This window comes from Strongylocentrotus purpuratus, unplaced genomic scaffold (genome assembly GCF_000002235.5).
Source record: "Strongylocentrotus purpuratus isolate Spur 01 unplaced genomic scaffold, Spur_5.0 spur5_scaffold_12, whole genome shotgun sequence".
NCBI lineage: Eukaryota > Metazoa > Echinodermata > Echinoidea > Camarodonta > Strongylocentrotidae > Strongylocentrotus > Strongylocentrotus purpuratus.
In genome coordinates, this window is record NW_022145597.1 from 8,660,479 (window position 1) to 8,688,461 (window position 27,983).

At 38.8% G+C, this 27,983-nt stretch overlaps 1 protein-coding gene across 1 annotated transcript; it reads left to right on the top strand.

Annotated features, from left to right (window-relative positions):
• The first annotated feature begins 409 nt into the window (after window positions 1-409).
• LOC115918087 (remodeling and spacing factor 1-like) lies at window positions 410-27,983 on the top strand. Its single transcript, XM_030981762.1, has 14 exons — window positions 410-566; window positions 4,088-4,179; window positions 4,890-4,982; window positions 5,608-5,739; window positions 14,525-14,601; window positions 15,427-15,575; window positions 16,788-19,222; window positions 19,803-19,907; window positions 20,613-20,692; window positions 21,520-21,580; window positions 22,810-23,191; window positions 24,562-24,808; window positions 25,715-25,953; window positions 26,598-27,983. The coding sequence occupies exons 1-14, from the start codon at window positions 437-439 to the stop codon at window positions 27,323-27,325; spliced, it is 4,950 nt and encodes a 1,649-aa protein (XP_030837622.1). The 5' UTR covers window positions 410-436; the 3' UTR covers window positions 27,326-27,983.

Genomic DNA, 27,983 nt, shown 5'->3' on the forward strand with positions numbered 1-27,983 from the left:
AGTAACTTTGGTTTACTTACGACTTGGGGGGGGGGTGGAATATGACATTTTTTTACGTTTGTAATAAGGCATATCAAGTCAAGTCCGTCACTTATACGCATATCTACTGAAGATACCAATCAGTGACCTCAGTCTAAAATAAAATTCATCAAGACTTGCATAAAGACTATGCAAAATGTTAAACGCCTGTATTTTATTTATGCGTAACTTTAATATTTTCTAGCAATTAATCATCTTTTTCATTAAATTTAAAACATATTGTCATAAACGTTATATTTTTGATATATTTTAACTAAATTAGTATATAAATTAACCTTATTCAATGCTTTTTTTGGACAAATTATTCTGTTTTTAAAATAGAGTTGACTGTCATAAAGACTAGAATTCTCTAATAAACATGCACAATAGATTTAACAAGCTCTGGGTACGAAGAGCAATGGCGTCTGTACATAAGTTTCCCGATTTCGCCGTAATATGCTCCTTTTTGGAGCGTTACGGCGAAATGTTGCAGCTGCCCGACCTCACAATCCCAGAATTACAAGAAGCAATAGAAGAAACAAAATGTGGTAAGTAACCATTACGACTGCATAGCCCCTAAAAACTGGAAATTGTTGTGATTGTCGTCTAGTCTCGCGAAATAGAAATGCCTTGAACGTTGAATTATATGCAGACTTGCTTGAACCTGTGTGAGTGTGAGTGGGACTGTAGCTTTGACTGTCGACTGTGCAGCTGTGTGTTGTTTTACCCAGGCCAAAGCCTAGCCCTGGATCTGGCCTCGTCTGTAAATCAGTGCGAGTTTGATTCAGTGTGATTGCAGTGCCTGGATGTACTAATGAAAAATGGGCAACAAATTGAATGCTGTCTGCATCTGACTCTTCTGAGACTGAAACTGAAAGTGATGTGTGATGTGATGTTTGTCCATGACATATCGGTCCGAGAATAAGGATCGTCCACATAAACGAGGAATGCCTTTGCATACTCGGAAAGACCTGTGCACAAAAAATAAGAATCGTCCACATTTTCGCAGACGTTTTATATTTCCGATCCGCGCATTGGGGATGCAAAAAAACGGATTCTGTGATGTAGACTCTATTTCACATTGAGTTTGTACAGAGACTCTTACGTTATGATCAATAAATCCTTGGGAAGACCCATAAAAGTAGATGGTGAACAGGGGTTATTTTATTAGTAGTTACCTGTTACCTGTAGTTGCCTGGAGAGTCTGTTTTTCGCAATGCCAGCGCACGGTTCGGGAACCTGTAACCCACAGCGCGGATGGAAAAAAACGTCCATGAAAATGCGGACGATCCTTGTTCTTAAGGATGCAATTTGTCCGCATTTACGAGGATATCCTCGTTTATGAGGACGATCCTCATTTGAGACCAGTGCCCCTTAAACATAAATCTGGTGATTGGGCTTTGGCATAATCGTTAGTAGATAGTATTGTGTAGTACTAGTAGAAGCAACCATCATGACCATTCGCCTCAGTCCACACTGTAGTGTTTCATATAAAATTTCATTGCATCACACGCTTCAGTCTCCTTTTTGTTAGTACCCATAGACAGCAAATTGCAAAGCCGTGTGAGGCGCAATTCTTCGACTGACACAAAAATTTCAATGAAGGATGTAAAGTATTTGAAATTAAAGTAAAAAGTTGGCAACAAATTTTTGACAACTTTGGAACTTTTACTTTCATAAACAATACATGCATGACACAGCGTTCAGGTACCGTTTATTAACTCAAAGCTCAATGATTGCACATACGTACATACGTACGTACAGAAATTGCAAATTTGCACACCACTAAAATCAATCCACCTTAAAACTTAAGTATTTAATTGTTACCAATCATATTCTAGCTCATCCTGAATCAATCCAAACTGCTGATATAAATATGGGTTGCAAAGCAGTTCATAAACAATACATGCATGACACAGCGTTCAGGTACCGTTTATTAACTCAAAGCTCAATGATTGCACATACGTACATACGTACGTACAGAAAGTGCAAATTTGCACACCACTAAAATCAATCCACCTTAAAACTTAAGTATTTAATTGTTACCAATCATATTCTAGCTCATCCTGAATCAATCCAAACTGCTGATATAAATATGGGTTGCAAAGCAGTTCGCCCCATGGGGTTGTTGTTGCCAGCTAGCTGCTAGCTAGCTACTGTACTGGCCGGGTCTCTCGGCAGGATTAATAAATCAGGTTGAAAGAAACATTAATGTTTGAATAATAAAACTGTTTTCTAAAAAGTACTTCTTTACAACATACCGATCGAACAATTTTTAAAAGACAAAATAGATATTTTTTCTTTTATTTTGAACACCGCATGCTTCTTTAAAAATCTGAAAATTACTTGGTAATCACAAGAAGTTTCGATACGGATAGCTGTTGCAAGGCAAGTTGAGACTAGTCTCGGAAAAATGCGCAGTGCACCTCGTTAGCTGTAATGCGTGCCAGAACGAACCCAAACAAAGACGTGATCGTAACAAGAAAAAAATCATTAAAAACTACGAGAGCACAATTGGAAAGACAACTACTCAAAATTATCGTAAGCAGATACATAACTTGGAGGAAGAATACAATAGTTAATTGTCCAAGAAAAGCCACATAAATAGTGATATTTAGGGAGTTACTATACATGTAGGTACAATCATTATCGGAAGGGCCTAGCTGCTGCGATATCCGAATTACACGTGTTTAAATTGAACACGAGGCTAGAAACCAAATAAGGCCCTCTACGGTAAAAAGCAGTAAAACAAAGGATTCGAGTATTTGCAGCAGGCCCCTTGCGATAAAAATGTACCCAGTTACTCCTCGATTATCACAATTTCTGTGGCATTTCTTGGGCGATTATTGTGTTCTTTGTCCAAGTTATGTATCTGATTATGGTAATTTTGAGCAGTAGTTGTCTTTCCAATTGTGCTCTCGTAGTTTTTAATGATTTTTTTCTCGTTACGATCACGTCTTTGTTTGGGTTCGTTCTGGCACGCATTACAGCTAATTACGAGGAGCACTGCGCATTTTTCCGAGACTAGTCTCAACTTGCCTTGCAACAGCTATCCGTATCGAAACTTCTTGTGATTACCAAGTAATTTTCAGCTTTTAAAAAAAAGCATGCGATGTTTAAAATAAGAGATAAATATTTATTTTGTCTTTAAAATATTATATGATCTGTATATTGTACAGAAGAATTTTTTAGAAAGCCGTTTTATTATCCTAACATTCATATTTTTTGACCAGATTTATTCAACCTGCATAAATCAAAATGGCGGCTCGAATGTTGTCTTTCCATTTCTGCCCCAGTTTTTTTACTTTTAGAGGCACGATAATGGCACTAAACATCGCCAATCATGGATGAAAATAATGTCAAATGGAAGAATATACCGATCTGAGCCGAGGTATGCATGTGTTGATTTATTTGATTGATAAAAAAGGTCACTTTTAAGGAACATACTGATGATATGCGCTTTTTATAGAGGCAAGTGACAAATCCTGCGAGCTGATTTCGGGACACCGGGTCCCGATCGGTGCAACGCCGTCGGGACCCGGTTTATGAAAATCCCGACATGACTCAGGCCTAAGCCATATTACCCACACACAAAAAATGAAAAAAGTTGTACAAACTATACTTCTAATTATTTTTATTTATTTATTCATTTTAAATGGTTTATTTCATTAAAAAACATCTTTTTTTTTTTACTCTACAACCCCCCCCCCCCCCCCCTCCTCCTTGAGCCAGGAGTGGGGGCCCATGCCCCCCTGGATCTGCCACTGCTGCCATCTATGATAATTTTGAAAGAGTAATCAGAAAATCCAAATTGATGGCTCAGTGGTAGAGCAGTGGTCTCTTGACCGGAGATCCCGTGTTTGAAACCAAGTTGATGTGGTAGTGCCCTTTGGTAAGGCATTAATCCTCATTACCAAGTCCCTCAGAGAGGACTTACATGTAAATGGTTAGTCCAATGGTTGCTTACTTACAATCACATGCTTTCTTAGTAGGCTGTAAAAGAAACAAACCGACCAACTTACTTCAAGATAATGTCTTATAAACTCTCATATTTTGTTTTATTCTTCAGATGTTCCAATTTTGAGAGAGATGATCATCAAGTTGATGCGTCGTCTAATCAAAAACGTGAATGCCGAAAAATGGGAGAGACATTTAGTCAAGGTAAGAGAGAAAGTAAAGTTTGCTCAGTTTCTATGCATTTTTAGTTTGATTTGAAGTGATTTGAGTTAGATAAAGTGTATTTATTTCTAGTGATGACTGTAATATTGTTTTTTGTTATTGTCTTCAGTTGTTAATCACTTGTCAAGAAATTATAACTTACCTTTGAATCTGGGGGGGGGGGGGGTGTTTCACAAAGACTGGACTTGAACTATGGCAGGCCATTCATGTCACTGGTTGCTCTCACAATTTGTCTCTCTAGGGACGTCACAAATCTACAGAATTTACATTTTTGATAGTTCATTGTTCAAGGGGAAAAATTTACTTACATTGTAAGCTTAAGTTATATTTAAGACTTGGACTTATACTAGATGTAACATGAGAGGGGAAAAAAAAAGAAATTTTGATCTTTCCTTCAATAATGAACTATCAAAAAATGTAAATTCTGTAGCTTTGTGACCTCGATTTATACGTCCTTTGAGAAACCAATGCCAGGAATGGTTAGAGGAACTAGTGGCATGAACTGCCTGCCATAGTTGAAGTCCAACTTAAGTCGATCTTAGTCTTTATGAAACACTCGCCAGGTGTACCGTTGATAGAAATGACAACTTCCTACAGGTTGAACTTCGATATATGAAATGCCTTGCTATCTTTTAAGGTATGTACTAAATTATTGAATGTGCACAATCTTATTTCTCTCCGTATACATGTAGATAAGCCGCTACTATTCAGGAATGGCAGCATGGGAGGTGGACACCCTAGGTTACATGCAGAGTAAAACAGAAACAAAATTAGGTCTCCTAAAGGTAAGATTGTTGTCAATATTTCCCTATTTTCAAAGAAGAAAGAAGATTAATTTCCCTTGAATATGGTTATCAACCTGTACATAAAGACCACCTGCCTATTAAGACCACTTTTCATGTTTCCCTTGTGCAGTTTTTATATACAGGTTTCACGTAATGTAAACAAATAATTCATTGTAGAGAGGACCCAGTTGAGGATATGAACCCAAAGTTATCTCTTTGATTTTTTTTCAACAGTCATTTTTGTTTGTTTGTCTTTCATTATGTAGTGATCAGAATCGAACAGTAATCAATGCAAGTGCATGCATCTGATAAGGCGAGCATTTTTGTGATCACACGATATTTGAAATACAATCTTAAAATCTTAAAATACGATTTTTCATCTTTAAAAAAAAAAAAAAAAAAAAAACCATAAAAACAGCAGAAATCACATAAAAACCGACGGGCCAGTGGTAGTGTCAAGTTTTCGTGAAAATCTGATTTTTCTCTCCAAAATCTGATTTTTTTAGGATACTCAGTCTGTTTTTTTGTGCCAAGAGGTTGGCATCTCTGCAGGTATACAGAAATTGTAAATCCAATCTCTACGATGAAAATGTAAATGCAAGATTCCCCTTGTGGTTTTCAACAGTTTCTATGCGATAGCCAATTTGACGAGCCAAAGTCCAAGTTCAGGCTGGCTGTGAATGAGATAGAGCCAGAGACCATGAGGATACAGCCAATCGGAAGGGATAAGATGGGACTCGTCTACTGGTTTCAAAAGGTATGTCAGAGCTGCTAACTATTACGTTTTTCTAGGAATTATTCTGTTTTTTTCCTCCAAATTATTATTTTTTACATTTTTTTTTTTACATACCACACGTCAAACAACTGCCTGAAATGTTGTTTTGATCACAAATTCAAATAGAAAGATAAGGTTAAACATGCTTGAAACATACTGGAATAGGCAAATATTCTCAAAAAGGATGAAACGCAGATAATACAAAAATAACAAAAAAAAAATATGTACTTGTATTAGGCGCCACGGATTTATTCAACTGGCATTCGGAATGCATTCGGAATGTCCTTGTTAATCTTTCTGGAATGTATCTGGAATGACCCCATTCTAGCCACATTCTCAAAAAATCGATGCGACCTGCGCCTATTGTCTAGAGAACAAAGGGGCATTCCAGAATGCGCACATTCTGGAATGCATTCTGGAATGCGCCTTTGTTCTCTAGACAAAAGGCGCAAATCGCATCGACTTTTTGAGAATTGGGCGATTAAAAAGCATGCCCGAGACGCTGGCGATTAATCAGAATTGCGTGATTTCAAATGCCTGCCAAAGTGACTACAGCGCGGCGCACAACAGGCTATAACATTCGTTCTCTCAACTTCTGATTTTCTGAAGTTGATAACAGCGGAAATACGTTGTCTCCTAATTGAAGGGAAAAAATATCTTGGAATTACGTTTCCATTTTCCAATAAAAAAAGAGTTACGATCGCTTTATTTCTTAACCGTTAAAATGAATTTTGACGCTACGAGCTTGTTTTAATACAAGTATTTTCCTGCTCGAAAAAAGATTGCATTTATATAAAATAAATTGTTTGTGTTTTCAAATTTCTGCCGACATAGTGTTGGAATATGAATAAGTATCATATTTATATAGACAGCGCGGAGCACTTTTAGAAGGAGTAAGAGCTATTTTTATTTATCTTTTTAAACAAGGTATAACATTCGTTCTCTCAACTTCTGATTTTCTGAAATTGATAACAACGGAAACACGTTGTCTCCTAATTGAAGGAAAAAATTATCTTGGTATTACGTTTCCATTTTCCCATAAAAAAGTTGCGGCCGCTTTATTTCTTCCCCGGTAAAATGAATTTTGACGCTACGAACGAGTTCTAATACAAGTATTTTCCCGCTCGAAAAAGATTACATTTATATAAAATAACTTGTTTGTCTGTTCAAATTTCTGCCGACATAGTGTTGGAATATAGACAGCGCGGAGCACTTTTAGAAGGAGTAAGAGCTATTTTTATTTATCTTTTTAAACAAGGTATAACATTCGTTCTCTCAACTTCTGATTTTCTGAAGTTGATAACAGCGGAAACACGATGTCTCCTAATTGAAGGAAAAAATTATCTTGGTATTACGTTTCCATTTTCCCATAAAAAAGTTGCGGCCGCTTTATTTCTTCCCTGGTTAAATGAATTTTGGCGCTACGAACGAGTTCTAATACAAGTATTTTCCCGCTCGAAAAAGATTACATTTATATAAAATAACTTGTTTGTCTTTTCAAATTTCTGCCGACATAGTGTTGGAATATATATAAGTATCAGTTTATATAGACAGCGCGGAGCACTTTTAGAAGGAGTAAGAGCTATTTTTATTTATCTTTTTAAACAAGGTATAACATTCGTTCTCTCAACTTCTGATTTTCTGAAGTTGATAACAGCGGAAACACGTTGTCTCCTAATTGAAGCAAAAAATTATCTTGGTATTACGTTTCCATTTTCCCATAAAAAAATTGCGGCCGCTTTATTTCTTCCCCGGTAAAATGAATTTTGACGCTACGAACGAGTTCTAATACAAGTATTTTCCCGCTCGAAAAAGATTACATTTATATAAAATAACATGTTTGTCTTTTCAAATTTCTGCCGACATAGAGGCTGTTCACACCGGCAGAGATAGCGCGCGCTAGACCGCGCTATCTCTGCGGTGTGGAAGGTACAACGTCGTTTCGGTCCGCCCAACAGCGAGCCACGGCGAGCCAAAACGGCGTGCCACTGGAGCACCTCTTGGGGGTGGTCCACGAGAGATAGCGCCGTCCAGCGCGCGCTAGAAAAAAGGGGGTGCTACGATAGACCGCGCTATCTCATTGCGGTGTGAACAGCCTCATAGTGTTGGAATGTGAATAAGTATCAGTTTATATAGACAGCGCGGAGCACTTTTAGAAGGAGTAAGAGCTATTTTTATTTATCTTTTTAAACAAGGTATAACATTCGTTCTCTCAACTTCTGATTTTCTGAAGTTGATAACAACGGAAACACGTCGTCTCCTAATTGAAGGAAAAAATTATCTTGGTATTACGTTTCCATTTTCCCATAAAAAAGTTGCGGCCCCTTTATTTCTTCCCCGGTAAAATGAATTTTGACGCTACGAACGAGTTCTAATACAAGTATTTTCCCGCTCGAAAAAGATTACATTTATATAAAATAAATTGTTTGTATTTTCAAATTCTTTAAACTCGGTCAAACTATCATCAATCTCTTTCTCTCTCTTTTGTTGTTGTTGCCATTTTGCTTTCGTTCAAATCAACTGCGTGTCAAGTAAATTACACTACCCGTTCAATAAATGCAAGGGAAAAGATTTAACGGTGGAGGCAAAGGACGTATTTTACTCAGTGGGAACATCATAATTATTCTGTATTAACATCGACTTCCATTACGACTGGTTCCTAGGAAACCAAAAAATATCGATGGACGATGCTCCACCCCCCCCCCCCTTCCCCGAAAGATTGAATGGAATATGAAACATCTGAGACTTGGCATTTATAAATTGTACTTAATTAAAATAAATGGGCAATCCAACCCTGTGGTGGAAATTTGCTTTAAAGGAAAGCAAAACAAATCAGGGGAAAACATTCATAAAAGTTTGAAAAACGATCCGATAAACAAGATCAGATAACAAAACAAAGGCCTTTGCGGGTTGTGAAAACAGCCATTAAATAACCGACCCCTGACTTGGTAATTCTTCTCCCCTGTAATTACCAGTGTCGGAACTCTGACAATACAGTTTTCATGTTATCAACTTGATCAGTTTAGCGAATCATTCATGTATGGACCTCCTCTATTATGAAACGCTTATCTCAGCTGCCTGGACCGGATCCCACAATAAGAGGAACAAACGAATGTAAAGGTGTAACTACTCTGGAAGATTACCGTGTTGAAAGAAGAGGATGTAGGCCCAAACGTAGGTCAAGCTACATGACAATACAAACAACCACTGTTTATGTACCTTTACGAGGGCATGTAACCATTTTAGAGCAGGTTTGAGTTATAGGTATAGCCACGAATATGAGAATTTTCCTGGGCAAATATGCTACCATTGTTAAAGGGGGAAAAAAAGCAAGGCAACATAAAAAAACAAACAAGTTTTCTGGCAATAAAGAAAAGCGAGTGCAAGATGAAGAAATTAATGTCTATTATCATTACTATTCTATTACAATATTGTAAGCATCATCATCGCCATCATCATCATCATCATCATTTCATGTATACATGCCATCTACAGAACTGATCATGAGAAGATTAACAAAGTTTTATTGACAGGATAGGTTGAACGAGAACACAGATGGAGACGAAGACAAATAAATTGAATTCTCACGAGGGATAACCAAAACAAGTCTAGCTGTTCAATGGTTATCCTGATAAATGGGGTTTGTGTGTCATTTTATTCCATAAAATATATCTAGGCAATAGTGGTAAGATTGTAATATGGTAAGGCACACGACAAATGAATATTTCTAATTATGAGAAACAAAGTCGAAAGTATTCAAAGTAAATATTATTTTTGTTTTCGAGAATAAAACAATGTTCATTTCAAAATGCATAAGTTCCCCAAATAGTCCTTTATTTGATTTGCACATTTGAAAGAAAGGGCATTTAGTGTAGATCATGGCATAATGTTGGTCAGAATATAGTTACAAAATGTGTCGAAAACCCGTGTAAAACGAAGGCTTAGGCCTATTATTTATGGCTCGGTTGATAATCGGCCGAGCTTTAGCACACGACAATCATAGACAATGGGGGAATGAATGGAGGTATCGACCGATCTTACGCAATTTGTATCGTGAGTGTATTGAAAAGGAAAGACGTGAAGCTTCAGCAAAATAAGACGGCAATTTCCCTCAAAAAATAACGGACCTTATTTTTCGTATTGATGAACATTACTTATATCTTTAGAAATAAAAAAAAGTCTGAACTTTCATTTTTATATTTACAAAAAGAATCACGAAATTGACTGAATGAGGCGCAATGAAAGTAGAAAGCACCGCCAAATTTTCCATTACTTGCGATCTAACCGAAATCGCTCGAGAACCCCGTATTTCTTTATAGGGGCACATTACGGTGCGGGATCAGTCTAAAGGCCGATATTTTGTTATGCTATTAATATTATGTGCCATTTTTAGATACATGTATTCATATTACCGGACGTCTCGTAGTTTCACGGTTCAGACCTAGTGTTATCCATTACGACTGTCAATTTAAGTTCACGAGATAGGAACCAAACAAATATCAATGGATGATGCTCTTACCCCCCCCCCCCCCCCCCCCCCCCCACCTCCCACCTCCCCACCTCCTTCCCCCGACCACGAAAGATTGGTGGGGATTTGAAAGTTGGATTGATGACTGTATCTTAGGAATGTTGTAATCAACACCCAAGTTCGAACAGACTGCGATATTTATTGTTAAGTCGCCTCTGTTCTGAGAGCGCCGACATGTGGCGGGAATGTCATAATAAACCTGTCATTATTTGAATGTCGTTTTGCGACTGGTCAATGGTGAGGAGCAATTATTTACGATGACAAAAACATTTGTGTATTACAAAATAATCCAACATTTTAGGATTGCAATACCTTTAATCTCTCTCTCTCTCTCTCGATAATAATAAATCCATCTCTATCTCGAATCAACACCGTCTCCTTCTTATCTAATATGAGGCGTCATGTCAATCAACACCAAAGTTTAAAACGCGCGTATATTTGACATTGTTAAGCGCCTTTGTTCTGAGAGCGCCGACATGCTTATGGCGGGAATGTCAAAATCTGTCATTATTGGTATGTGGTTGTTGCGCACGTGTCATGTTGTTGTCCACATGCCATGTTGGCGTGAGATAACATTGTTAAATTATTAGAGCATACGGACTATTTAGATTGGAAATAAGAAATAAGAAATCTTTTTACTTCTCATATATATAAAAAAAAAAAAGACTAAAATCAGATTTCACCACCTCATATGTCAACATTCACCATCTCTTGCATCCTCTTTCTTTCCCTCGTTCTCTCCAATTCCCCTCTCACTCAGTTATCATCTCTCCCCCACTCTCTACTGATCTATATATGACCTTCTCTTTTTTTGTTTTGGAATAAATAAGCACACCCTCTACAGTTTTTATGAAATTCCGTAAAGAAATATGATATAAGTCATATTTTATTTATTATTGAAGAAGAAAAAAAAGAGATAGAATTAAAAAATTAGAGAGGGAAGATGAGGGAGGTGATGAAAAAAAGGGGGGGGTAGGATAGTGTGCGCTAAACAAACATGATACGCAACATATAAGCACAGACCACAAACAAAATTATGTCCGTCTCGGTTTGGGAATAAGATTATTCGAAACAACATACTTCATAGGTTTACATTAAAGCATGTGCTTTCCTTCATGCGCAGACTCGTGGAGGGGGGGGGGGGAGCAACGGGGCCAGGCCGCTTCCTCCCTGGCCACCAAAAAAAGACGGACCGCCCCATCCCTGCCCCCCAAAAAGTTTAAAAATAAGATGGTAACCACAAATATCCACTCTCGCTTTTTATCTATAACAAGGATAACATGATAACGGAATAGGGGCAGTGATGAGAGAGAGAGAGAGAAGCGAAAGCAATTAAATATCGAGATTCTGATATGTCTATTGATCTTTTTGTGGGTACGATGAAAAGGCACGAATGAAGTAGAAAGTTGGATTGATGACTGTATCTTGGAAATGTTGTAATCAACACACAAGTTCCAACAGACCGCGATATTTACGATTGTTACGCCTCTGTTCTGAAAGCGCCGACATGTGGAGGGAATGTCATAATAAATCTGTCATTATTTGAATGTCGTTGTTGCAACCGTGGTCAATGGTGAGGAGCACTTATTTCCGATGACAAAAACATTTGTGTATGACAACATACTGTAATCCAACATTTTAGAATTGTTACAGGCACACAGCCAATTTACACCTGTAATCTCTCTCTCTCTCTCTCGATAATAATAATAAATCCAGATCTCGAATGAACACTGTCTCCTTCTTATCTAAAATGAGGGGTCATGTCAATCAACACCAAAGTTTAAAACACGCGTACATTGTTACGCGTCTATATTCTGAGAGCGCCGACATAGTAGTGGCGGGAATGTCATAATAAATCTGTCATTATTTTATTTATAAATAAGCACACCCTCTACAATTTTATGAAATTCCGTAAGTCGTATTTTATTTATAATTGAAGAAAAAAAAACACACACACACACACACACACAAAAAATCATTATTTATAAGAGAAGGAATTTAAAAAATAGAGAGGGTAGATGAGGTAAGTGATGTAACAAATTAAAAAAAATGATACGCAACATAAGTACAGACCACAAAGAAAATTATGTCTGTCTCGGTTTAGGAATAAGATTATATGAAACAGCATACTTCATAGGTTTTCATTAAAGAATGTGCTTTCCTTCATGCGCAGACTCATGGAGGGGGGGGGGGGCAACGGGGCCAGGCTGCTTCCTCCCTGGCCAAAAAAAAAAAGACGGACCCCCCCCCCCCCCCCCCCCCCCCCATCCCTGCCCCCCAAAAAGTTTTAAAATAAGATGGTACAAATGTAATCACCACAAATATCCACTCTCGCTTTTTATCTAAATGTATCATTTCATTAGTCCTCCGATCTTTCAACACCCACCATCTCTTGCATCCTCTTTCTTCCTCTCATTTTGATCATTCAGATTCATCCGCATTTTCATGCAAAATATTTTCTTCATTTTTTTCTCAATCTTTCTTCTACTCTTTTTACCATCTTTAATGAGGCATCGTGTCAATCAACACCAACGTTTCAAAACACCGCGTATATTTGACACTGTTACGCGCCTTTGTTCTGAGAGCGCCGACTCAGGACATATTTGTGGCGGCCTGGCGGGAATGTCATAATAAATCTGTCTTCATTCTTTCTCAATCTTTCTTCTACTCTTTTCACCATCTTTAATAAGCTGAAGAAAAGGAAGAAAATCAATTACAATATCACCGACGCTTGAGAAATAAATAGTGAGAGAAAGACAGCTAGAAGCGAAAACAATTAAATATCGCTGATGTTACCGGAGTTTATGACAAAAATTAAGCCGTCGGAAAGAAATCAAAGTAAGTCCATTATCACCTGCGCTCGAGAAATGCAAAGAGCGACCGATCGCGGGAGAGACAGAAGCGAAACCAATTAAATATCTGTTGATTTCTATCAATTCTTATGGTGCATTCTATATCGAAACTCTTCCGGCACGCAATATCAAGAAGGTAGTTGCTGCCGATCGATCTCGCCTTTGTTTGGATGGCCTATTCATGGAGCATTCCAGAATGCACCCACAATGCGCCAATTAAGTCGTTAAGTACCGCATTCTAGGTACATTCTAGGTACATTCTGGAATGCGGATTAACAGAACAATAGATTCTGAATAGGGCATTCTACATGCATTCCGAATGCCAGTTGAATAAATCCGTGGCGCCTAAATAAACTATAGGTCCTAATATGGAGAAAAAAACAGCATGAGGAATGGACATTTCTGCATTGGAAGTGTGTCACTCGTTGTAAGTTTCATTTTAATGAATTCCTTTTTCCTGCCATCATGGTTCCTTTTTTGGGTTGCACAAGGTTGGCAGCTCTGCTTTCTTGGTTGGAAGTATGCATTCTAATTTAAATGTCACTTCAATACCGTCTTGATGCCGACTCAATGCAGAGAAATGCAGCAGGAAATTTTGAATGTGTCAACATTTTCTCAGACTTTTACATTTGTGGATCCGTTTCCTATAAACCGCATGGGAAAAGCAGTGTAGCTTTATCGATGTCACTTTGGTTCCGATTCAAATCATGCATTCCCAGATCAAAGTCGGCTCGTTTCTCCAGTTTTCACATCAAAGTGGAAATGCATGGGCTCAACCCATTGGTGTGACCTAGGCATTACATTTCATGTTATCCAAAGGCTTAAACAGTTATAGTAATGTTCTTTTGTGGAAATATAAGACAGAATAAAATCATCAATTGCAAAAAATAGACAGAAAATTTAAGCAGAGAGAGAGAGAGAGAAAGAGAGGGGAGTGGCAGTGAGAGAGAGAGAGAAAAAGGGAGAGAGCAAACTTTCTTTTTCACACACCAAAGCATTAAAATATGTTGATTACCGGCTGCAAGCTGGTGAATTATTACCCTTTGAATCACATCAATATGCACATCATTTACAAAGTACCCAGGACAAGCTGCTTCTAAATATACTTCACACAAAAGCAAAAGTAACTCTTGGAGATTGCCCATTAATACGCTGCTCCAAAGCTTTGGAATACCCTTCGACTAGGCATAAGAAAAGCCTGATATGTTGCTGTCTTCAAAGTTTTGCAGAAGACGCACTTGTTTTTAGGACCTTTTGAAAAGTTGTTTATTGTGTGTCTGTAAAGAAGCACTGTTAGGAGTTTTTATTTAATAAAGTATATTCATATAGTAGCTGTGCTATATAAATTGATCTAATTATTATTTGATTATTATTGTCACTTATTTAGGATCATGATGCTAACATCAGAGTGTACAGAGAAGAACAAGATGATTTAGACAACTCTTCCTGGCAGATGGTCTCACAGTAAGTCTTGTCAGAGCTCATAAATACTCACTTGATTCTTTGCCTTTCATTCTTGCAATATCTATAAATTTTTGTTTGTATGTACAGTGAAACCTGTATATAAAGACCACTCAACGGAAACATGAAAAGTGATCTTTATAATCAGGTGGTCTGTATGTTTAGATTCCTTAAGTACATATTTCAATGAGAAACCTTATTGATGAAATGAAAAATGGGGTCTTTAATAGACAGGTGGTCTTTCTATAAAGGTGGTTGCTAAAGCAGGTTTGACTAAAACAATGACAAAAAAATAAAACTGTTTAAAATTATGCTCCGGTGAAAGTTAAAAAAACTGAAAACCTGTTCCATTGACAATCTGCTTCTTAACATATCGAGAATGAGCTTCTTGAAGAAAATTGATTTTTGTTCACAGGTCTACGATATAGAGTTATACCTGCTTTAGCAACCACCTATTTTTATAAAGACCACATTTCTTTGTTTAACTTGAAATTTCCTTTTCCCACTAAAGAAACCTGCATGTAAAGGCCTCCTGCCCATACAGAGGACCCCTTTTCACATCCCTTGAGTGGTGTTTATAGACAAGTTTCACTAAAGACCTTTATATTAAGAGCACTTATCTAGTCCACCTGGCTTTAGTGGTCTTTATATACAGGTTTCACTGTATAAAGACCTGTCTAGTAACACTTATCTAGTCTCTGTTGAGGGGTCTTTATATACAGGTTTCACTGTAAAGACCTCTATATAAACAACATTTGTCCAGTCTCCCAGGCTTTAGTGGTCTTTATATACAGGTTTCACTGTAATTTGAATATTCTAATTTCCCAGGGACCGAGATGATCTGGCAGGGCTTCTTGCTGTACTGAAGAAAGGCACAAACAAACTCACCTCGTTAGAACTCAAGACAGATGACTCGGAGTCGACCACGACGTCCGTCACCAACGACGAGGACACTGAGCTTGACATCAAGGAAGAAAGTAAGACATCTAGGGGTTTCAAATACTTGAGTGGAGACGCGAAAGTTGTGGGTTCAATCCCCGAAAAGTGACTCGATGTCCTTACACAAAATGTAGGATGCGAAAATCGTTGTAGTTTACTCAGCATTGTGAGTGTCTGTAAAATGGTGCCTGGCTGAAACGCTCCCTACGGAGTGGAGAATGTCCAAGCCTGAATCCGATGACTGGGGTAATAACATTTCTGTAAAGCGCTGAGAAATATTGCATATGTATTGAGGGCTGTATGACCCAGAACATTATTATCATTGCTAATTCTCTAAAGAATACAAATGGGGGACCGACATTTGCTTTGGCAACTTTAGGGTTGTACGAGATTTACTCAAGTGACAGTTTGATCTATGTCAGTTGCTCCATGTCAATTTCGTTCATCAACAGAATTCTTTATTTCAACCCCTTACCTACATAGCAACACTGTACTTAATCATAATCCTTGCCCTTAACTTAAAACTCAATTGCAATCCTGAGCCTTGCCCTGTATCTATGAACAAAGTAAAGCCACCTCTCTGAAATTGTTATGTTGCTATATTGTGTTTTCACTTTTAAAGGTCGTAGCTTTGGATGTGACAGAGAAAAAAATGTTATAACATTAAGGACACAGCACCAAATCTGTCAAAAGTTATTATATCCATGTACTTGTAAGGACAAATGTCATTTAAATTCTTACAAATATACAATCTTTGCACAGTATAATGATATTTAAAAACTCCTTTTACCTTTTGGGCTGGGCTGGGCTGGGCTGGCCAGAAAATATATGTTTTCATGCTAGACTCGGTAACTTTGCCTCAGATTCTGAAACAAAATCCTGGATTTAGCTCATGCTGCAATCATAGTTATAAACCTTTATGTCATTCAGAAACCCCATGACTTTTACAAGCCGATCGCTTGTCTGATTATTAAGATATTTATGATTGGAAAATCGGAATTCAATTTTCACTTTCCTAATGGTTTTTATAATAATACAGTCTATTAGGGGAAAATGAGTATGGTAATACCGGTCACTCAAAGATTTTTTTACTTTTTTGAGGCACTTCATGATCATTTTGAAGCGCAATTCGTTTAGGGCTTCAATATTAAACCATACCACAGACACTGATAACACTTAGGGCCATGCATCTCAGATTTACCTTTGTTAAACGAAGCCTTTAAGCAAGTCTTCTGTATTCTCTTTTACAGTTGCCAAGCTTCGCCTGAAGGTGTCATTCAGGCAAGAAACGGACTCCGAAGGTGTGAAACTTGAAACCACGATGCAGGCTGAAGTGATGAAACCAGAAGGGACTGTGAAATCAGAGACATTAGCAGTGAAAGAGGAGCAAATGGATACCACCGATGGAGAGAAGGAATATATTGATGATAAAGGAGTGAAAGAAGAACCAATGGAATCTTGTGATTTAAAGGAGAATTTGTCTAAACTGAAAACAGAAATGGAAACAGAAAGTTCTGTTCAGAAAGATGACTGTGTTGCTTTGAAATTAGAAGAAGCTACCAAGATCAAATCTGAAGAGGGGATGGTTGACAGGGAAGGTTTGGTTGATGTGAAAAAAGAGGAGTTGGGAGTGAAACAGGAAGTACCACCCTGCAGAAGAGGATCAGTGATTATGAAGGTAGGGGACGGTGTCAAAGGTTACAAGCCGGTTTCAACTCCATCAGGGAGTGAAGCATCAGTCATGAAGGATGATAAAGAGGATGTGGATGTGAAGGCCATTGCAGGAGAGAGCGAGTCTAAGGAATCAAACAAATCAACAGATCCTTCTGAGAAGGTGCTAGAAAGGGCACCTGGTAAAGGCAATAGCAGCAAGGAGGAGAAGGAGAAATCAAAAGACATTGTAAGCGATGAGAGGACAAAAGAAGATCAAGATGGTCAACAGGGTAGACCTGAGGGCCAGCCAACCTCTGTTGTAGTGCCTGAGGAAGTCTCTGAAAGGGCACCCAGACCAGCGTCTGCACCCGAACTGACCGTGACACCGCCTAAGACCCTTGCAGGGGAACCGATGGCTTCCTCATCCACTTCATCTCTGATCCCCAGCCAGGCATCACCAAGGGCCAGAACGCCCACCACTAGCCTGTTCATGAGACCGTGGGAGACTGCACCAGCTCAGCCGGAGAAAGAAACGGAAGAGGTGGAGGGGGAGGGAACGTCAGTTGGAGTAGATTCTGGTCGGAAAGATGGTCAGATGCCAGCACAGTCTAAAGGAGGATTAGAAGGGAAAGGTAGCGTGGCCAAGCAAACGCAATTACAAGAAGATGAAGGATGTAAGGCCATGGAGGCTAAAGACAGTGACTCCCAGAGTATTCCCGAGGTTAGGAAATTGGTGGATGTCCCAAAACCCAAAGAGGACAACCCAGCATTAGAAAAGTCAGTTCAAGAAAAAGAGGCTACAGAAAAGGAGGAAGACAGATCAGCCAGAGCAGAACCCTTGGAAAATACAAACATGTCGGTTACACAAGAGAAAGGACAGGAAACAGAAGTCAAAGATGTTGTGAATAAGAACGAAGTGTCAAAAGATAAATCAGGGCCCGATAGGGACGCCAAAGTAGGCAAAGGTGTTGACTTGCAAGAGGAGGATTCCAAGAAGAGTCCTGCTGAAGCAGGTGTGGAGAGATCAGAAGGTGAAGGATCAAGGAAAAGGGATGGTATGAAAGAGAAGGAGAAGAGGAAAGAAGCAGAGGAGGAAGATGGTAAAGTTGCCACGAGTGAAGAAGATGAGGATCTCTTGAAGGGAGACGGTAAGGTGTCGGGTGTAGAGCAGCATGATGAGAGTGATGGAAAGACCAAGTGCGCAGAAGAAACTGATCCAAAAGACCAATCAGACGGGAAGGAGAAGACTAGAGAGGAGAAGGAGGAAGGTTCCAAAGTGGAGGAGGACGTGACAGCAGACAGGCCCGCATCAAAGGAGATGGAAGAGCTGAGTGAAGAAGGAGCAAAGAGGGAAACGGAGAGCACTGAGAAGAGAGATGAAGAAGAAAAGGAGGATGTTACAAAGAAGGATGACGGTGTTGAGAAGGACAAAACAGAAGCGGAGGAAGCCGTCCGGCCTCTGCGTAAAGGGTCTCGTCCTCTCAGACCAAGAAGAGGCAAACAACAGGAGGAGCAACCGGCGGAGACGAAGAAACCCAAACCAGCCCCAAAGAAAAGAGGAAGACCAAAAAAGAAAGTTGAAGTTTCAAGTCAAGATGAGAAGACAAGCCAGGATGAAGGTTTTAGCCAGGAGGATGAGGAAGAGAAGGAAAGCAAAAAGAAAAGCATTTCCAAAGAACTAATGGAAGATGAGGAAGAAGACGAAGAGGACGATGAGGAAGAAGAAGAAGAAAGTGATGACGATGACAACGACGATGACTACGGAAGGAAGAAAATTCAAAAAAAGAAAGGGGTGCGTACGGCGAAGAAGAAACGCAAGAAGAAAAGACTACGGTACACTCCCAAGAGGAAAGCGTCGCAGAAAGCCGTCAATAAGATAGTTGAAATGGAGAAAGATGAGGACGAATTACCAGCGAAGAGCAGTTATGCAGGAAAGAACAAACTGAAGAAGGCTGATGATAGTGACTGGATCTCTGAAGAGAATGATGACACCCCCTGCTGTAAATGTGGACTGTACAACCATCCCCGATGGGTAATTATTAATATCATACCACCCATTGATTTTTCGTTATTATAATTCATTGACTTAGATTGTTAATCTATCATTAGGTATATTTTATTTTACGAAAAGGACCCCGTCTTACAAAGAGTGACGATTGATGCAAATCAATCCCAAGTCCTCCAATTAATCGCAAGTTTGCAGTCTCTTATCTCTTTTGTACATTGATATCAACTCTTTGTCAGACGGGGCCCTTGTCTCTTGAGGTAATTTTGAAGGCCGTTATTTAGAAAATTCAAAATGATTTGCTTGACTTTAATACTGCAGACCTATTAAGTCACTTTGGCATCGTTTCACAAACCCATTATAAGTACAAGTTTGCCAACATGCCATCAAAAAGCGGGTCAATGTTACTACATGTGTTTTAATAGCTTGTTGGCCATCTATACACTTATGAATGTGTATGAAACAATGCCCCTGTAAATGCATATTTAATAATTATCAGAGAATTTTATGAAATGTCCTTCAACAACCAACATGGCCAGTAAAGAAATCAAATGGAATTGTCATTCAATATCTTTTTTTTCATTCAATTTCATTTATTCAATCCAAGATTCTCTTGTGTGATAAATGCGACTCTGGTTTTCATACGGCTTGCCTACGACCACCGCTAATGGCCATCCCAGACGGCAACTGGTTCTGCCCAAAGTGTGAACATGTGAGTACAAGACTGACCCATAGTATAGACAAGGGGAGGGGGAAGGGAGGGGGAAGGGAAAGGGGAAGGGGAGAAGGACTCTGTTTTCATATGGTTTGTCTACGACCACCGCTCATGGCTATCCCAGACGGCAACTGGTTCTGCCCAAAGTGTGAACATGTGAGTACAAAAATGACCCATTGCATAGAACAAGAGGGAGGGGGAAGGGAGGGGGAAAGGAAGAGTTATGTTAGGCTTGTCAGGTTTGTTTTCTCTGTGGTAAATTTTGTCTCTGGTAGCATTCATGTGGGAGCATGGTTTACTGGTTTATATAGTTTCATTCAAGTTTCCATCTTAGTCATATTATTATGAGGAGGAGGAGGGGGTGGAGGAAGAGGAGGAAGAAGATGACGATGATGATGAAGATTATAAGGATAAGAATGATGAGGAGGAGGGGAAGGAGGAGGATGAGAAGGGGAAGGAGGGTGGTGTTTCCAGTGAAACGGAAGGGACATGCTTACACTCAGTGAGGTTTAAATCATAGGTCTGGGATAGATCAAAACCCAAGATCTCATGATCTTTGATTCAACCGGCAGATGCTCTACCGACTTAGAAAATTGCCTCCACTCCCTATACTCTATTTTCATCCATTCTATCCATGAAATACACATTGTTTGTTGATTGAGAAGAAAAATCATTCTTTATTCTGTTCTGTTCACTCTGCAGGAGGAACTGATAGTCAATCTGCAAGCAAAGCTGGAAGATCTCGATGGTGACCTCAAAAAGAAGGACAGACTAGCTAGAAGGTAAAAGAAGTTTTGATGAAAATGAGCCCAATTTGTCTAATTAGCATAGAGTTCATGTATCCTTTTTTAGAGAGGTGACTTGAAAGCCTTACACAGTGATGGCAAGACTGACATTGTTAAGAAAATGGATTGTGATCATGTGAACAAGTCCAGTGAACTGTTGCAAAAAAAATCTCACAACAAATTTTGTTGAATAGATATATTTCTAATAAGCTGCAAAAGCTACATATATACATATTAAAGGCATCGTTTAACAATGTTTAATCTGAGATGCATGGCCCTACGTGTTATCAGTGTCTGTGATATGGTGTAATATTGAAACCATTAGAAAATGGTGCTTCACAATGATCATGAAGTGCCTTAAAAAAGTATAAAAAATCTTTGAGTGAACGGTTTTACCATACTCATTTTCCTCAGTAGACTGTAGTGTAATAAAAACTGTTAGGAAAACAAAAAATGAAATTTAGATTTCCAATCATAAATATCTTGATAATCAGACAGGTGATCTGCTTGTAAAAGTCATGGGATTCCTGACTGACCTTAAGGTTTATAATTATGATTGCAGCATGAGCTAAATCCAGGATTTTGTTTCAGAATCTGAGGCAATGTTACCCAGTCACTTTGAGCGCAGGCGAGCCCAAACTAGCCATGTAGTTGCCCCTTTGAATAATGTTATGTTTTATCATTTTAAAAGCTATTGCTATTATCTAGCTCATATATATTTGTTCCTGAAGCTGATATTATTATTATTATAATTATTATGATGCCTGTTTATTTCCTGCCCTTTAATCATCATTTGTTCTCTTGCTTTTATATTTCACCTGCAGGGATGAAAGAAAGCTGAAATATAAATACACTGATGTGTGTGCCGTCAATATATTGCCAGAGGTATGTATTAAAGGATGTTAAATCTGAGATGCACGGCCCTACGTGTTATCAGTGTCTGTCATATGGTGTAATATTGAAGCCTTAAACAAATCACGCTTCAAAATGATCAAGAAGTGCCTCAAAAAAGTAAAAATCTTTGAGTGACCGGTTTTACCATACTCGTTTTCTCCAATAGACTGTCATGTTATGAAAACCGTTTGACAAACGGTTTTCAAATTTGTAATTCCAATCCTAAATATTTTGATAATCAGACAAGACGATCGGCTTGTAAAAGTCATGGGGTTCCTGACTGACCTAAAGGTTTATAATTATGATTGCAGCATGAGCTAAATCCAGGATTTTTTTTCAGAATCTGAGACAAAGTTTACCGGATCCCTTTAAAGGGCAGTCCAACCCTTGTAATGAGTTGATTTGTATGAGAGCAAAAAAATAACAAACAGAATGGCAACAGTTTGAAATGAATCGGATCAATATTAAGGAAGTTATGAATGTTTGAAATATGAGATCACTAAGTCCATGCGAATCTCAAATTGGTAGTTCGGTCGATGGATTGTGATGCAGGACGTGGATAACTCTCCCATTTGCATGTACAAAAATATCATTAATTTCTGTTCTTCCTCCCTTGGGGCACTACTCAAAATATATCATAGATAGCAAAATTATTATAGGTCCTCTAAAAAGAATAGACCATCCTGAGCAATAAATATTTGTATTTTTTAAATTTTAGTCATTATATATGTTGGAACTGTTAAGTACTACATCACTTTTTTTTTATTTGATTTGATTTCTGCATTTTTTCCAAATATAATATAACTGAATAACAAAGAACATATAAATGTAAGGTATAATTCAACATATAAATTCTTCATGTCAAAATGTTTTTTTTTACATAATATATGTACATATAATAAGAAACTTAATATTTCCATAACATATCATGAATTTAAAGTATTATCCAAACTATTCTGTTGGAAAAGTGCAGGAGACCGCAATCGTAAGCAAAGCTTGACAAGGATGGCGGCCTCAATCTTCCCGCCTCGCTCAGTACAACAAAATTGACATTGACATTACTGCTTCAGCCAATTTAAAGTGCCCATAGGTACAGTGATAACAACTTTCAAAAATTCATAACTTTCTTATGATTAGACAATTATCCCTAGTTTAGGCCCTAGTCTCATTGTACATAACTAGCTTATACTTGATTTTGTATATGTAATCTCTTGCAACAGGACACAACGGTAGTCGAAAAGAAGAAGCGATCACGGCGCAATGATTATGAAGAAGAAGAAGACGAAGAGGAGGAGGTTGAATACGAGGATCAACGCAACCACAGATCCCACAGCTCGCGATCACGTCGATCACAGGGTTCGCGGTCGCGCCGATCACAGGGCTCACGCCGTCGACGATCGCGAAGCTCACGACATCATCGAGATCGGCGAAGTAGACCTCGCCGATCTCAGAGAGACTTTGTGGTGCCCGATTTCGAAGACGATTACGAGGTCGTGAGTCGGAGGTCGCAGAGGTCGCGTAAGACCATTGATTACAGCTTCAATGACTTTGACTCAGCTATCAAGACGGCCATCAATGACGAGGTGGAGGAGCATAAAAAAGGTTAGATTCTCGATTTTCAACAAAATTATTGGGTCTTGGATGGAAATAATAGAGTACCGAAGCTGTGACATCATAAAAATCTATTTTTAGAATTTCTCAATTTTTACTTAATTTTCCGAAAGAGCATCAAAAATAATGTCCGAATGTCGAAAATCGATTTAATACCGGTAAGGTAAGTATTGGCTGAGATATGACGATCTGAATAAATAGATTTCCTATAGGAACTCAGTGTTATATTGCTCTGGCTCTGGCTCGTTATGTTATTAACCAGAGCAAAATAACACTCAGTTCCTATAGGAAATTTATTTATTCAGATGGTCATATCTCAGCCAATACTCAACATATTCAATTTATTTTTGACTTTTGGACATTATTTTGTATGCTCTTTCTGAAAATGAAGTAAAAATTGTGAAATTCTAGAAACAATTTTTTGATGACGTCACACTTCATCACTCTATTAAGGTTCTAATATAACAAAATGGATTGTACCATCTTGATCAATTTATTATGATATCACTGGTCTGAACAGTTCACTTGCTATTGTTAGTGTTAGCAATTTGTACCAGGACTTAGGCAATGCATTCTATTTATATCTTCCTTTCTTAACAAAAAAATTGAGAAAAAAACCCTTGTGTTGTATGGGGAATTTCACGTAGTGTAATATTACAAATAGGAGATGCAAAACTAGGTTTGGTTTAAACCTAGGTAGTGAATCATGGCACACTAGTTCACAGCACTGCACAAAAGTATAGAAATAATCTACTGGTACCCAGAAGGCTGTACAAGCACTGGAAGAAGAACTGTATGTCATTATCACTAACCACCATTACTCCTATGATTGTCATCATCATCATTGACACCATCAATCATCACTATCATCATCATCAATATCATCATCACCACCATCATCATCATCACCATCATCATCATCACCATCATCATCATCATCACCATCATCATCAATATCATCATCACCACCATCATCATCATCACCATCATCATCATCACCATCATCATCATCATCTTCATCATCAATTATCATCATCAACAACACCATCGACATCATCATCATCAAAATCACTATCATCACAATCACTACCACTACCGTAATCATCATCACCATTATCATCGTCACTAACACAATCATCACCATTATCACCATCATCATCACCATCATCATCATCATCATCACCACCACCACCACAATCATCACCATCACCATCATCATCATCTTCATCATCAATTATCATCATCATCAACATTATCACAATCACTACCATCATCATCATCTTCACAATCACTACCACAATCACTACCACTACCATCATCACTGCCGTCACTACTATCTCTCTGTTTTCTTCTCCTAGCAGCGGTGGACCAAATCAAGTCCCGCTGGGGGGTGAGTCGAGGGAAGGACATGTCAACCATCATGGGAGACGAAGTTGACGAGGAGGAGGAGCAGGAGGGGGAGGAGACGGGGGAGAAGAGAGCCGAGGAGGTGGACGGAGAAGCTGAAGAGGGGAAGAGGCGGGACAGGAAAGGGAAGAAGAAGAGACGGCTCAACGATCTGGACGGGTCTAGCGAGGACGAGAACAGTGAAGACTTCAAGGTGGACAGGTAAAGGCATAACTCAACTTCCTTGAAAATAGATCATTCATATGATAATATGAATGAACTCTTCCTCAGCCCAAAGGAATCCCTCACATCCGGCTCCAGCGAGACTTGGCCTTCCTGGCTAAGCCTCAACCGCCTAAGAACTGGCTATGGACAATGCAGAGTCCTAATGCAGAGATGGGGTCTAGGAGACGAACAAACGGCTTGTGAATGCAGCCAGGAACAGACAATGGAACACCTGCTAGTCTGCCCACTCCTGGCAGAGCCATGTACCCGAGATGACCTGGAAGCCGTGAATTGCAGTGCCAAAGCCTGTGTGGACCACTGGACGGGACTTGTGTAGTGACTCGATAAGAAGATATGATAATAATGTTAATAATGATAATGAAGGCTTCTTATTACAGAGTACCAAAAAAAAAGTGACTCATATTTTTCCAATAATGGGGGACCAATGTCAGTGGTACTAGTAGATGGGGAATATTTGTACACAAAAAAAATGATACCAAATTTGCCGAAATAGGTTGAGTATTGCTTTTTCTGGAATTTTTGTGATTCAATGTTGAAGACATTCACTAACACTGCTCCTCACAATAAAAACATTTCGTTGTGTATTTTCAGAGATGGTATTAGCATAAGCATTGGGCAAGCAGTAATAAACGCAAGATTAAACACAACATAACATTCCACACACATTTTGTTTTTTTCCTTGACAAGAGTAGTCGGCCTTTATCAAAAAATTAGTTTTTGGTGTTGCCTGATCATCTTTTATGGCTGTCTTAATGAAAACCCGAAAGAGAAAAACAGAAATGAGACAAGAGAAAAGCAAGATTGAGTGTAGGAATGCATTACCCGTCGCTATCAGACTTCTCAACTTCACTTCCCTTCCTCACCTTATCTTCCCTTCCGCAGTGAGAATGAGAGTGAGTCGGCTGAAGATGGCAGTAATTTCTCTGAAGCGAGTGAGGACAGCTTCTTGACATCGAGACGTCGCGCATCAAGACGAAAGGCACCCTCGAAGAGGAGCCTTCGCTACGCTGGCATGCCGCGAAGAAAGAGTGAGAGGGGGAGGAAGAGGGTGAGATACTACAGCTCAGCGGAAGATGATGAAGGCAGCTATTACTCCGGAAGCTCAGGTGGCAGTTACACCGGTAAGTATTGGGAATAGAATGACGATTATTGTGGGAGAACCACAATGATATTGTATCAATGGAAAGCTGAATGAATGTAGTATAATTGATATTATTGTATTCTATGGCTTATAAGCTTTCCGTTCATATAATTCATCCATTTCATTTATCACTTCCAACAGGAAATCAAGAACAAAGCATCAACAGATCTTAGAACAATCTAAGATAATAGTTGCCATGTTTCACTTTAATTTCCTTATTGCTATCATTAAAGATAAACTTGAGTTCTTGTTAAAAAAAAGAATTCTCACAGAATCAAACAAAACTTACACGGAATGTTCAAGATTACAAATAAATGTCATTTGCCAAACAATTTTGGTAGAAAATGTATACTGGCTGAGTAATGAGCATAGAAAGGAAAGGAAATCAAGGTAAGTAGGCCTGGCACCATTTGTGTAGTCCCATATACATCTTTCTGTGTACAGTGCTTGTTACTTTACCAAGACTGGGCCAAATTTATTATGATTTGGATGAACCTTGCAGTACACACCAATACTTACATGCTACATGATCAATTTTTCTGATCCATTCCACACCTTTTCTTTCACAATTCAATCGCATGACCAGAACTCAACTTTATCTTTAATGTTTATTATCTTTAACAGGGAGTGATTCTGAGGATGATGAGGGGACCTCTGGAGGAAGACGGAAAGCCGCGGCCAAGGTCATCTCCTACAGAGAATACTCCGACAGCGACGAGGGGAGATTGAAGAAGAGGAAGCAGGCGGCCAGGACCCCGACGCCTTCTCCGTCGTCATCTTCCGAGGTCGAGGATTACACCCAACGAAAAAGGAAATTCCGCATCGATAGTGATGAGGAGGAGGAGGAGGAGGAGGAGGGAGAGGAGAAGACAAAATCGAAGAGAAGGATTGAAAGTGACAGTGAGGATAGTGATATTGGAAGGAGGAAAAAGAAGAAGAATAGCATCGATCTCCAGCGATCTTCTCTGCGGAAGCTATCCACAAGGATCGACTATAAGAAAATGGCGGGGGAGAGCACAGAATCGGACGAAAATGATAGTAAGAGTGAACGGGATCAGGACTCAAACAAGGAGAATGAGGATGAATCTGGCGACGAAAGCAGTGATGAGGCTGTTAGCCAGAAAGTGAGGACTACCAAACAACTCCCCCATTCGCAAATGGGACAATCTTACATTCCAACCACTGTCAATGGGGGTGCTAGTACAGGAGGCCTTCACGACGGGGCTGCTTCACCGGGGGAGAGGGATGCTCATGGTGGCGCAATCGGAGGGACTGTAAATGGAGAAGGCGAGGAGGAGGACGACCTTTTACAGGTCACCGACCTGATCGACTATGTGACACAAGACATTTAAGGTCAAAGGTGAAAGACTGATCTTTCTATCTGTGAGGAATTATCTGTATATAGGTATTTTGCGGGATATATTAATGTAATTTTGTTTTGTGTTTTATGTCAGATTGTAATTACGTTGTCTGTCAATCATGTTAGCTTTTAATCGTGAAACAAAATTGCCTCAGATAATAGAAGATGCAAAAAACGATACTGCCAAATAATGGTCTTCAATCATTTAAACACTGATATAATCTTAGTCTGTCTTGTATCTGAATTGCCAAAGTATTGTAAATCACTACTAAATTTCATTGGTCAACAGTAATCCTGATGCATATTATCTGACCGGCTCACAGCCAAGCATTTGATTAGGATGCATCTATCCATTTTTATAATAGTTCCGAACAAACTACTGTTAAATCATCATGCACATTCAAATCAACAAATCATGTGTAAATGCAAAACGAAAAAGTAAAAGAAATGTACTTTTCCATTTGTGATAGATGATATATTCCTTGCCTACATTTGAGTACATGAATGGTTTAAATAGCATTACAATTTTTTAATGAAAATTAAAGCCTCCATATATGCTTCTAAATTGTATTATGGTTTAATAATTAGTCATGAAAAAAGTTGTGATTAATGGTCGGTCTGCCATGTGCTTTCTGATCATCTTCTTTTGT

What these genes read in the sequence shown, in the direction of transcription:
- LOC115918087 (XM_030981762.1), top strand. Translation starts at nt 437, where the DNA reads ATGGCGTCTGTACATAAGTTTCCCGATTTCGCCGTAATATGCTCCTTT. An exon ending in AATAGAAGAAACAAAATGTG is followed by an intron (nt 567 to 4,087) that starts GTAAGTAACCAT and finishes TTTATTCTTCAG; the next exon opens with ATGTTCCAATTTTGAGAGAG. An exon ending in GGGAGAGACATTTAGTCAAG is followed by an intron (nt 4,180 to 4,889) that starts GTAAGAGAGAAA and finishes GTATACATGTAG; the next exon opens with ATAAGCCGCTACTATTCAGG.